A 13,587-nucleotide genomic window follows, 5' to 3' on the forward strand; every position below is an offset into this window, starting at 1 on the left:
TTCACATCAGTACGGGGACCGAGATTTGTGGATGAGTAGGTCCCTCCCGAGGCTGCACTGCTTCCGCTTGTGTGTAGTCATCTCCTTCCCTAGGACTAAAACAATACCTTGGCCTGCTGCCAAACTTTGAGTAGCGAGACATTTTGGCTGTTTACGGCCAAAATGGGTGTCGTGAGAGGCCGGGGGCTGCTCTGAGGGCTAGGACAGGACCAAAGTAAAAGAAGAGGCCAAAGCTTTAAAACACTCCCTTCCTCCGCCTCCTCCCTTTTGTCCCAGACACCAAAACAAATGAGCTGATACACGTGTCCCTATGACTCTTGTTTACTATCAAGACTGCGCTCTTCACGCATCTCTGGGACATGTAGTCCAACTGGTTCCTCCCGCGTGCCCTCTCCCGGAGGTAGGAAGCAAGGCTCACACTACCAACCCACAATTCATTTCGGGGGCAAAGTTTGGCGTGGGTCCCCAAAATCTAGGCAGCAATCCAATCCGGAGCGCTCATTCTAGTGACTGACATGCCATTTCCTCCAGTAAACACAACATAAAAGTCAATACAAGCCCGCCCACTAAGACGGGCCACAGTACTACCCAATGGGAAAGGGGAAGGATTGAACGGCAGTTCTGCAGACCAGTAAGAGGGCGAAAGAGCTGGGAGGAGGCTCAACCCCTAGGGGGTTGAGGGGAGGGGGAAGACGAAGCTTGAAAGACTTGGTAATGGCGACGGGTTTGGTAAGTAGGAAAGTTTCGGTTGAGGAGTAAGAGCGGTGGCGGGAGCAGTAACGCGCTCCGGGAGGCCGGCATCAGCCGGAGAGAGGTTACGTGAGCTGCTGATGGTGTTGTCGCGGCCCGGGCCGCCCGCGCCGGGGCTGCCCGCACTCCGCGGCGGGTTTGTTGTCTTTCAGTTCGGGAATGGGTGGGGGTGGGGAAGGGAGGGGCAGAATCTGGAAGGGAACGGACGGCCGGGAAAGCTTGGGTCCACGTTCCTGGTCCTCGAAAAGCTGCCCACACAGTGGGGGCAGTTAACCATCGGGTAACTGCCCATTGTAAACCCACTGGACCATCGAGCGCCCCTCGCGAGCTCACCTGGGCTTCGCGGCTGCGCGGCTCTAGGGGTCTCGGGGGTGGGGGCAGGGAGGAGTCGGTGAGGACTTCGCTCCGAGCCTGGCTGCAAGGTGGGTGGCCCGAACTGGTTCGGAGATGGGGCGGACCTGGGCGGGGGAAGGGGCTGAGCCGGCGCCCGGGCAGCCCAGGAAAGTTTGACTTCAACTCCCCGCGTGTGGGCGAAGGGGCGGAAGTTGACCCGCGGTGAGAGACCGGCAGAGAATGGGGGACCCCCAGTGAGGCGCCGTCTCCTTCGGGTGGGAGAGAGGCGCCAGCCTAGCTGGGGAGCTCGCGGAGCCGCAGGGCCCCGGGGCTCATTGTTACGCAGTTCGAATGAATGGGCTCCGAGGCGCCTGCGCGGTGAAGCTGAGCGGAGGGGAAAAACAAGCTTCTAGTCCAGGTTGCGGTCACATGATGGGGGAGGGGAGGGGAACGCGATGAATGGCGAAAGAGGGTGGGGGATGGACTTGGCGTGAACCTGCGGGCGCTGCCTCTGTGTGACCGAGAACGGAGACTTGGCAGGCGATTCCAGTCTCCGCCTTCCAACCTATGCTGCTGCCCTAGGCGGATTAAAACAAAAAAGAATCCAGGCGAAGTCTTCCGCGGGGCCGAATTTTTGTAGTTTTTAGTTTAAACGTTGTATGCTGTCTAGGGGATTTCACTCGCTTCTGTGTATTCTACAGTATTTAGAGTTCATTCTTAGGAAGTTTTCAGGAAGAATCATTTTTAAAAGGACCTCTGGAGTTTTTAGATCAGGGATCCACTGATGCTATAAAATGGAAGAGTGAAAAAAAGGGAATTGTGTATACTAGGATTGTGAGAGTCCTACCAACAATTCCGACGAAGTGCTTTAGATTTACTTATTTCCAGCTAAGTATCTGTAGCAGATGATTCCAAATGGTGGTTTTGAAATTAAAGTTAACTTTTGAGAATAAGGATAATTTTAACATTTGTGAATAGTTTCTGTTGTTTTACTATTAATAATCTACATTTATGCCCTGCCTGTGTGGCTCAGTGGATTGAGCGTAATTCTCTATACTGAGATGTCCCTTTTCAATTACTGGTCAGGGCACTTGCCCGGGTTGTGGTCTCGATCCGGTAGGGGGCGCTCAGGAGGCAAGCCCATCCATGTTTGTCTCTCACATGGATGTTTCTCTCTCTCTCCCTTCTCTAAAACCTAAAAAAGAACATTTCTTTTAATCTGCATTTGTAATGTATTCCTAGAACTTTTGTTTTTTTTCTTTTTTTTCTTTTTCTTGCTGTTGTCTTTTGCTTTACCTTGCTGACTAAGAGTGTTGAAAGGATTAGCCAAAGAACAGATAGACACAGACAAGTATGGTGACGACCAGAGGGAAGAAGGTTTTGGGGTCTGGGTGGAGGTGAACAAAGTGTGTGTGTGGGGGGGGCCATCTGTAATAGTGTCAATAATAAAAATAAAGGTAAAAAAATAAAATGTGTCTTAAAAACAAATAAAATATTGAATCACACACAAAAAAAGACTTAGGATCTCTGTTCAAGTTTCTTTGACTACCCAGTTATTGCTGGGTTGGGAATATTTGGCAAGTTTTAAGGAAATTTGAATTATATTCAAAAGAATTAAATCCACGCTTAAGTTTTTGAGCTACTTTATACTTTTGAGGAAGCCACTATACAGCAAACTGCTGTTTGTTCTAACTTGACTAATACATTATTTATGGAATGAAAATTGGATTTCACATTCTGGTCCATTTTATGTAGTTTTACAAGCCCATTACCTTTTCTTTCTGCCTGGAAAACCCTTTCCCTTTGTTCACTTCTCAAACTTGGTGCACTTTAGATACATTAGTCAAAAGTTACCTTCTCCTGGGATGTCCCTGCACAACTGTCTCCACAGTCTTCCATGCTTCACAGTTGCCTACCTCTCAGGCTTTAGACATCGTACTGTCACTGTAAAGAATGGTCTCCATTGTATTTTCATTTCTTTGGACTCTTGTCATTATCCAAGTGCTCATTAGAGGAGGTGTATAGCCTGGACTTAATGAATGAATAAACTGCTAGGCTCTGATGATTTCCTGAGGGGAGAATTGCAAGCTCTAGTGCCTTATATTTCTGTTTGAAATGAAGATATCAGTACCTTTTTTTTCCCGTCATAAATTATAAGAAGCTACTACCATGTTGAGACAATGCCAAGTATTTTGCATGCATTATGTTTTAAATATGAAAGTGAATATTTACTTAAAATGAAAATATAAATCACAAATTGAAAAAATTTTAAGCTGACATAAACTTATATATCATAAAATTCAGGAAAAATGATCTTGTTAACTGCCTGATACATCAGTAATATATTCCCTCATATTTTGAGAGCTTGTTTGGGGGTTCTAGCAGGGGAGCGCAGCTACTTAAATATCCTTGACCAAAGACCTCTCCTCTCCTCTGGGGGCAAGGTCAACCTCTGTTCTCTTTCACCGTGCAGCTTCGGGAAGGACACACATGATCATTAGGGAAGAGGGGGACACCCACCTAGCCAGCCAGATCAGCCGATTCAGCCCTGGCTGGTGACCAGTGGTCTGACAGATGTTGCAGCCAGATCGCCCTCACATCCAATTCCTTCATATTTTGGTCTGCATGTACTTTGGTGCTTCATATCATAATTTATACTATTATTTTCCATAGAGAATAGAAAAATAATTTTCTCCTAATATATTTGTAAATTTTTTAAAATTATTGATAGTAGCTTAGAAAAGTGTTTTTTACAAGTTGTTATAGGTAATGTGAGAGAGAGAGAGAAACATCGCCTCCTGCGTGCCCCACGACCTGGGCATGTGTCCTGGCCAGGAATCGAACTGGTGACCTCTTGGTGCACGGGTTGATGCTCAACCACCGAGCCACACTGGCCAGACGACAGTCCTCTTTTAAACATGTTTGTGCATAGCTTCTTGTAGTGGTGTATTATGGATTTTCTGTTACCTTCATTGATATCATCATTTTGTGTCAAATCAGCTCAGAATTAAGAATTTGTATAGCCCTGGCTGGTTTGGCTCAGTGGTTAGAGTGTCGGCCCACGGACCGGAGAGTCCTGTGTTCGGTTCCCGCTAAGGGCATGTATCTTGGTTGCGGTTTGTCTCCAGCCCCAGTTGGGGTCGTGTGGGTAGCAACCAGTCGATGTGTCTCTCTCACATCGATGTTTCTCTTCCTCCCTCTCTCCTTCCCTCTCTAACTGAAGATAAATGCAAAAAATGTCCTCAGGTGAGGATAAAAAAATAAAAAATAAAAATAAAAGAATTTGTATAGATGTCATTTGGTACTGTCCAGCAAAGGCAAGGAGTGGGTCTGGGCAGCAGTGACTGATGAGATAGAAGAGTGCTTTGGAATCAGGTAAGCATGTGGGATGCAGTATCTTTTATGTCTATTATGATAGACAGACAGGTATTGGTCCCATTTACAAATAAGAAAACTGGGCATAGAGGTTAAATTCTTCAGTCACATAGATAGTAAGTGAAATTTTATAGTAGTATATTTTACCAAAACAGTATCACCCTCTGCGCTGCTGGGTGTTTTTTGTTTTGTTTTTTTTAATCCTCACCCGAGGCCATTTTTTGCATTTATCTTGAGATAGAGTGGGAGAGAGAGAGAGAGAGAGAGAAACACTGCCCAACCGAGATATGTGCCCTTAGCAGGAACTAAACCCCGCACTCTGGTCTGTGGGCCGATGCTCTAACCATTGGGCCAAACTGGCCAGGGCTGGATGTGTTTTTTCTTTTTCTTAGCACAATGGCAAACAAATGGTAGAAACATTTCTTTGAAATCTTTTTTTTCTTAATCCTCACCCGAGGACATTTTTCTTTTCTTTTTGTTCAGATAGAGTGGGAGGGAGAGAGAGGAAGGGGGGGAGAGAGAGAAACATTGATGTGAAAGGGACACATCGAGTGGCTGCCACCCGCATGACCAACCAGGGCTGGGGACAAACTGCAACCAAGGTTCGTGACTTGGGAACCAAACCCGGGTCTCTCTGGGCCACAGGCCGAGGCCGATGCTCTAACCGCTGAGCCAAACTGGCCAGGGCTTTAAATCTTTTGTTTCAAATTTCATGGAAAATACTCCAGAAGAATTGCATTAAGGCCCCGAACTGCTTTTGGTGTAGAAAATTGCATTTAATGTAGTTTGTTATGGAGACTCCTTTTATTTTATTTATTTATTTATTTTTTTTGGTATGTGTCCCTAGCGGGAACCGAACCCGGGACTCTCTGGTCTGCAGGCCTACACTCCAACTGCTGAGCCAAACTGGTCAGGGCTGGAGGCTCCTTTTAGCTTGGAATTACATAATCCACTTTACCTCACTTCTCACCCGGGTGGTGCTGCTAAGTAGATTGAGTGTCACCCTGTGGACTGAGAGGTCCTGGTTCGATTCCTGGTCAAGGCACATGCCCAGGTTGCGGGCTCGATCCCCAGTGGAGGGTGGGCAGGAGGCAATTCAGTGATGTTTCTCACATTGATTCTTCTCTCTCTCCCTTTGTCTCTAAAAAAAAATCAATAAAAACATATAAAAATAAATACTTCATTTCTCATGTTAGTGATATAAATTCATTGCAAATTTCCTTCTCTTCACCCTTTGCTCCCAAACAATCTGAGTTTGGTTTAGAGTCCTTCAGGATTAGGAGAGGGCATATAGGAGCTCCTTTCTGTAAAATCAGTAGTAAGGATGGAAAAGTAAGGATTCAGGGAAGAATAGGTGCTTGAAGGTGCTTGTGTTGGTCTATATCTTTTGTCATTTTTCTCATTTTTTTCAAAAAGAAAATGGTCTCAGTAGGCAGAGTCCTCATCTATAATAATACTTTGTTCACAGAGCTCTTTTGAGGCTGTATAAGATTAGATAAACTATGTGGAAATGCTTTGCACAGAATAGGTAGGCATTTAGTAAAATCTGTTTCCTCCTTTTTCATTCATTGAGACTTAGTTATTTCTAGTCCTCTCTTCCTCCTCTTTTTTTTAATTTTTATTTTTTCTCCTCATCTGAAGACATTTTTGCCTTTATCTTCAGATGGAGCCAAAGGGAGAGAGGGAGGGAGGAAGGGAGGGAGAGAGAGAGAGAGAGAGAGAGAGAGAGAGAGAGAGAGAGAAACATTGATGTGAGAGAGACACATCAAGTGGTTGCCACCAAAATGACCCCAACTGGGGCCGGGGACAAACTGCACCCGAGGTTCGTGCCCTTAGCGGGAACCAAACCCGGGACTCCCTGGTCTGCGGGCCGACGCTTTAACTGCTGAGCCAAACCGGCCAGTGCTCTTCCTCTCATCTAAGATTTTGTGGATATGTACTTCTGAATGTTTGCTAAACAAAAGCAGGAGGGTCTTCCCAATGCCACCCAACAAAATTTTGTAATACTGGCCTGGCTGATGTAGCTCAGTGGTTGAGCATCAACCCATGCAACAAGAGGTTGTCAGTTCAATTTCCAGTCAGGGCACATGCCCATGTTGTGGGCTTGGTCCCCAGTAGGGGGCATGCAGGAGGTGGCTAGTCGATGTCTGTGTCTGTGTCTGTGTCTCTCTCTCTCTCCCTCCCTCCCCCTCCCTTCTTCCCTTCCTTTCTCCCTAAAATCAATAAAAAAATTTTTGAAAATTTGTAATACTGAATATGACATTTCAAAGTACAGCTACTGGAGAATTTTACTTTTCCCTTTTGAGAATCAGTGATCTAGTGAAGAGATGACATGTGAATCCTATAATACCAAAGCCGTATGCAAAGTATGAATGAACAATAGGGTTAGCTCTACCAGGAAATACTTTAAAGAAGAGGTTGTTTATTAAAACAAATGTCTTCATTGGTATAATGTATGTGAGGGAGTATTTTTGAGTATGGACTGTTCAGGTATTCCTTTACTATATCAAGGGCCTTGCTTTCCCTAAATGGTTTGACAAAAAAATGAGAGCCAAAAACTTACATTTGTATATGGGTTTGAATTTTGGCATTCATGTATTTAATTCTCCCACTAGCTCTGTGAGGTAAGTAGAGGTACTGCAAGTCTGAGGTTAAGTGACCTACTTAAGATGACATGGTCTACAAGGGTGAAACTCAAGTCTGTTGACTAAGTCTAGGCTCCCAATTACTGAGGTTTACAATAGCAAAATCTCCATTATCTCAAGACTAACTTTTGATAGCCAGTAACAATGAGAGTTATAAACACATGGAACTCAAATTCATCAAGTATTCATTTGGTCCCTTTTATTGTAAGTAGCTGTGTTTTAAAGTTAAAATGTGTTTTTTCCATCAACTTCATTTAAGGAATATTGTGATGGGATGTAGATAACTAAGGCTAGGTGCTTAAGACGTGATAGTTGCAAGGAGGTATTAGTGTATTGTAAATGGTAAGTGGTGGACACTGCAGGACCTGATGATGGGAGAAAAATCTAGCTGGGAAGAATGAGAAAATCAGAGCTCTGCAGAGCGAGGGAGAAGACAAATTGCAACACTGCTTCTGTGGATCCCAAGAACAGCGCTATTTCATATACCTAAGGATAGCTCTGAGGACATATATGTGTAGGACAACCTCTGAATTTCATTATAAAGGTAAAAAGAAAATTTTCAAGTTTAAGGTTAAAGCTGGGGCTGACTTAAGCAGATAACATCTGTATGTAAAGAACTTAAAGCATGACTAGTTCTCATATCTTAGGCATTACTAAGTAAGGAATCTGTACTGATGCTACAAATTACCTTTTCTTTTATGAGATCTCTTGCAAAGGAAGCTGGGAGCAGGTGGCATACATGGGTAGAAGTTGGGTATGTTAATATATTCTGTTTTAATACACTTGCCCTTAAATATTTGTTGTAGATGTTCCTGCATACTCATATAGTTTTTCACTATGATTTTGTGTAGACATGAAGAGAATGTTTAAAGTATAGTTCTGAGCATATCAGACCTCTGTTCAAAACTCTTAAGTGGTTCCCCATTGTCTGATAATAACTAGCTACTCTACTTGAAAGGTTTGCTCTGTGTTGGACACTATTGTAAGCTTTTTACATTGCTTGGCTCACTGAGTATTTGCAGCAACCAATGAGGTAGATGCTTGTATTCTATTTTATAAACAAGGCATAAAGATTTTAACTAAATTGTTCAGGCAACATAGTAAATAAAATTTTTGATTACATAAATTCAGGTAGCCTAATTTCAAAGTCCTTATTCTTGTGTACAAAAAACAAACAAACCAATTTTTCTACACTAGGACTGATGAATCTGATCTCAGTCTGCCTTCCAGGTTTGGTATCCATGACCATAATATGCACAAGGCCATCCTACCTTCTGGTAATAGTGGATTATACGTCCTTCTCATCTCATCCAGTACTTTGTTAATTGTGTGTTTGGTCCTGTGAGTTTCTCTTGTTCAGAGACCTCCCTTCCTTTTTAGCCATTCTAGCAAAGCCCTGCTCTGTAGAACTATGGTCATTAACTTACATCTTTCTACTAAAGTAGATTCCTTGAGATTCATGATTCACTGTTGAGTGCTAACATTGAAACTAATGTCTTGGATATAGTATATGTTAAAAAATAAATATATGTTTGTTTTTTAAGTAAAAAGTAATTTGGCAATCATTTTTAGCCTACTTGTTCTCACACTGCACCTGGGGTTCTTTTAAAAGTAAACAACCAGTGCACAAGGCTGTACCTCAAACCAAATAACCGGATTCTGTGAAGGTGGGGTCTGGGTATCATTTTGTTGGAAGTACACGTGGTTCCATGTATCAGAAGGGTTGAGAATCACTGATCAAGTTAAGTTTGCTTGATTTTCTCAGTGAGAAGGTGGAGACTCAGAATCATTATTTGGCCAGTTTTTGCTAAAATCAGTTTGTGTTACTAGTCACATTTCTTGTGGTTACCAAAGGAACTTATATACTCCACAAGATTTGCTGTGACCACTTTATATAATAAGACTGATTAATCAATATGTAATAGGTTATACTAAACTGGAAGAGTATTAATTTCTTGTGAATGCCTAAGATCAAGCTGGAATCAAAACCCATGTTTTCTTACACCTAACCCAGTGCCCTTTTCACTACTCCATAGTACATCATAACATTGATATTGAGTAAGGCTCTAAGCAGTGCCCAGGGTATGGGTCATTTGTGAGGCGTGCAGGCAGAAAGCACCCAAAATAGATTATTAGAAAATAAAAGCAAAATGCAGTTTGGCTGTATGTGTCAAGAACCTTAGGAAGATGTTTAGTTGCCAGCCACCAATTAATCTGTCTGTAGGAACCTAAAGAAATAAGTACATGTAAGCAAATACTTAAAAAAAAAAAAAAAAAAAAAAGAGTGTAAATGCAGTGTTATTTAGAAGAGTGAAAAAACTGGAAACATGTTCAGCAATAAGGAATAAGTGAATTTTGGTACATCCAGTTATCATGTATGTTATTTATTTAAAATAGATATTTGAAAGAAATAAGTGACACAGGAAAATGCTTATGAACTTGTGTTAAGGAAAAGGAAAAGGTATATAAAGAAAAATTTGATCTTGGGTATCTCGTTGAAAAAGAGATGTCATAAATACATCAAAATGTTAACAGTATCCAAATCTGGTTGGTGGGATTGGAAGTAATTATTTTACTTTTTTTTTTTTTAAGTTTTAAAAAAATTTTGCTATGGTAATTGCTTATTTTGTACTCAGAAAAACATGTTTCGTAATTTAAAAGATTATGAAAAAGCTTTTGAAGAAAATAATTGTCAGTATTGCCAGTATTTTTGGTGAGTATGTCATGACTTAGAAAGCTCTGGTATAAATATTAAACATTTAACATCTTTTCACTGCATATTTTGATTAGCTAGGCTGGGTGCTTTTAATTATTTTTAACAGTGATGTATTTTATTTTCATATGTATTTATTGTTTTTTAAAGGGGAAGGGAGAGATAGAAACATCAGTGTGAAAGAGAAACATCAGTTGCCTGCCTCCTTCATGCCTCCCTATTAGGGATTGAGCCTGCAACCTGGGCATATGCCCTGACTGGGAATTGAACCCCAGGACCTCTCAGTCCATGGAACGACACTCAATCCATTGAGCCACACCAGCCAGGCGCAGTGTATTTTATTTTGAGGGAAGAACTATGTTTTCAGAATTTTTGTGTATTTCATCTTAGCTCAGAACATTAAAAATTTTTTTTTCTTTATTGATTTTAGAGAGCGCGAAAGGGAGAGAGAGAGAGAGATAGAAACATCGATGAGAGAGAACATCAGTTGGCCGTCTCCTGCATGCCCCCCACTGGGGATTTGACCCACAAACTGGGCATGTGCCCTGACTGAGAATTGAACTGGCGACTTCTTGGTTCATGGGTTGATGCTCAACCACTGAGCCACACTGGCTGGGAAGCTCATAACATTTTTTATAAAGAGATATGGAGTAGAGCCTGAGAGGTCAAGAAATCTTCCTGCTACTGTCACTTGTGTTAAATAACCAATTTGATCATGTCCAAAGGTTACTCTCATAACAATTTAGTAGGTGGACTTCCCTGAGAAATTTAGATGTGTTATCATACATTATTTTCTTCTTTATGTTAACTTTGTGGCTTTGAGATAAAGGTAGATTTACTATTTAGTTAGCTAAATCTCCGATGATTAGCATTCAATTTTCTAGAAATAACAGCCTATTCAGAAGGACAGGTATTTTTTTTATTATGACTAGGCCCCAAATTCTCATTAAGAAGACATAAGAACATTTTTATTTTTATGAGAAGTATAATATATGGCCATTTTAAGAAACTCATCTTAAATGTTCTTTAGAGAATATAATTTTAAGTGTGTTAAACGTGTTTATTTTCAGAAGAGAGAAAACAAAATAATGAACACAGTAAATAGAGAGATTAAAATAGAACCTTTAGCCCTGGCCGGTTTGGCTCAGCGGTTAGAGCATCGGCCTGCGGTCCGGAGAGACCCGGGTTTGGTTTCCGCTGAGGGCATGTACCTCAGTTGCAGTTTGTCCCCGGCCCTGGTTGGTTGTGCGGATGGCGACCACTCGATGTGTCCCTTTCACATCGATGTTTCTCTCTCTCTCTGTTCCTCTCTCTCCCTCCCACTCTACCTGAACAAAGAATGGAAAAAGGTCCTCGGGTGAGGATGATAAAAAGAACCTTTAAAAAATGAAAAAACAGCCCTGGCCAGTTTGGTTCAACAGTTAGAGCATTTGCCCTCAGACCAAAGGATCATGGGCTCAATTCCTAATCAAAGGCACATACCTGCATGGGAGGTTCAATTCTCCTATCAGTCAAGCAGGTGGCAACCAATCTGTGTCTCTCTCACATCAGTGTTTTTTTGTTTGTTTGTTTGTTTGTTTTTTTAAATTTTATTTTCCTTTATTGATTTTAGAGAGGAAGGGAGAGGAAGAAAGAAATAGAAACATTGATGAGAACATTGACTGGCCACCCCCTGCATGCCCCCCAGTGGGGATTTGGCCCACAACCTGGGCATGTGTCCTGACTGGGAATCAAACCGGCGACCTCTTGGTGTAGGGTCGACGCTCAACCACTGAACCACACCGGCCGGACTCACATCAGTGTTTTGATATCTCTCTCTCTCTTCCTTCCCCCTTCCTCCTCTTCTCTCCCCCTCCTCCCCTTCTCTCCCTTTCCTTCCCTCCCTTCCCCTCTAAAAAATCAATGGAAAAATATCCTTAGGTGAGGATTAACAAAAAAGGAAAGAAAAATGTCCTTTTAGTCTTTTTTTAATTTAATTGAGGAAAGTTTGTTAATTTTCTTTTAAGTTTGAAGAAATGTCCCTCGCCACTTCGTGCTTCAACTTTAACGGCTTCACTCTATCGCGGTAGTCTGGAACTGATTAACTGATAAACGAGGGCCGACTGTACAAGTTTAAAAAAAATGTTTTGTTGGTCTCAATATTGGGGTCTGAAAGAGATACTTGATCAAAAAAACTGAGCTATTCTTTAGAAGAAAGGTCTTTTATAAATTCAAGATATTAATCCTTTGGGATTTGGGTGTAGTTTAGTGTTGACTACATGGATGTAGGCCAAGATATCAGGGAGTCATCTTAGTCTAAAGGATTTGATGGTGATACAAATATTAAGTTAAAGATACAAAGTTGTGATATCTCTGATTAATTTTATAGTTATATAATTTCCATATCACATGATTTGATCTTTTTTCCTTACATTATTTTTATTTTATAAAGTCGGAGCACCATAACATGGTGTGGGAAGTGAAGACAAATCAGATGCCTAATGCAGTACAGAAACTCCTGCTGGTAATGGACAAGAGAGCTTCAGGAATGAATGACTCATTGGAGTTGCTGCAGTGTAATGAAAATTTGCCATCCTCCCCCGGCTATAACTCCTGTGACGAGCACATGGAGCTTGGTAAACAAAATTAAAAAGTTTTTAGGGATCGTACTGAAATTCAGATAATTTTTTCATGTTTTAACCTATTTTGAACTGCTAAAAAATATGTGAAGTTTTATACATTAGTTTTCAATGGTCTCTCATTGCTTAAAAATATTACTTATAACCGGTATAAATTTGAGTTATGGTTATTATAGAGACCCATTTACAAATTATTATACTAACCTGCCTTACTTGTGGGTAAAGATTGGGTTATTAAACACCTTAGGAAAACCCTGCTGTGTGGCTTTTCAAAAGGTGTTACTTTTGAAACATCCCAGTGAGCTCAATAAATTGTGCTTGGCCACTCTTCATGTTAATATGAGGAGGAAATTACAGTGGATCCTTGAAGCTTGAGGGTCAGACATTTGTGGTCATCACTAATGCTGAACTATTGCCAAGGTATGTGACTTGTAGAAATGTGTAGGTTTGTTGAGGTATGATTTTGAATTGTATTGCTTTGAGGTGTTGAATAGTAAACAGCTAGTGAGTAATCTTGGCTTGCTACCCAGCTTTTCAACTTGGCTTTGTCCTCATTTAATGTGTAGTTTTCCTTAATGTTCACAAAAACCCTGAGAAGATTTGATTACCCTCATTTTACAAAAGATGAAATAGAGGAGATTATATTCTGGAATGCTGTGCAGGAATTTGGAGATCCTGTAGGTCTTGGGACATAATCTGTTTGAATGACAAGAGTTTGCTGGGCCCTAATATTCATTCAGTAGTGGTTACTTTTGAGCAAAGACACCATTATAATCAGGTAATTGATTCTCTACCATCATATTTTAATTTTTTTTATTTTAAAAGACTTTTTCATTGATTTTTAGAGAGAGGAAGGATGAGGGGTAGAGAGACAAACATTGATGTGAGTAACAAACATCAGTGTGAGAGCAAAACATTGATTGGTTGCCTCCTGCATGCCATCTGCTGGGGATGGAGCTGGAAACCTGGGCATGTGCCCTGATGGGGAATCAAACCAGCAATTTTTTGGTGCACAGGATGATATCTAACCAACTGAGCCACACTGGCCAGGACTCTACCACCACATTTTAGTTTTCAGAAAGATCAGGAACTTGGGGCCCAGGGAGACTCAAAAATTAGTACCATCCAAAATGACTTGTTTAAAAACTTTAAG

The 13,587-nt window shown here is 41.4% G+C and overlaps 1 protein-coding gene across 1 annotated transcript in view; it reads left to right on the forward strand.

Annotated features, from left to right (window-relative positions):
* The first annotated feature begins 668 nt into the window (after nt 1-668).
* HBP1 (HMG-box transcription factor 1) overlaps nt 669-13,587 on the forward strand; it is a 38,837-nt gene continuing 25,918 nt past the window's right edge. Inside the window, exons 1-2 of the mRNA XM_036246540.1 lie at nt 669-729; nt 12,248-12,431. Of these exons, the coding sequence (XP_036102433.1) occupies nt 715-729; nt 12,248-12,431 (199 nt within the window). The 5' untranslated portion in view covers nt 669-714. The remainder of the gene's footprint in view (nt 730-12,247; nt 12,432-13,587) is intronic.

Source organism: Molossus molossus, unplaced genomic scaffold, assembly GCF_014108415.1.
Source record: "Molossus molossus isolate mMolMol1 unplaced genomic scaffold, mMolMol1.p scaffold_m16_p_7, whole genome shotgun sequence".
Classification (NCBI taxonomy): Eukaryota; Metazoa; Chordata; class Mammalia; order Chiroptera; family Molossidae; genus Molossus; species Molossus molossus.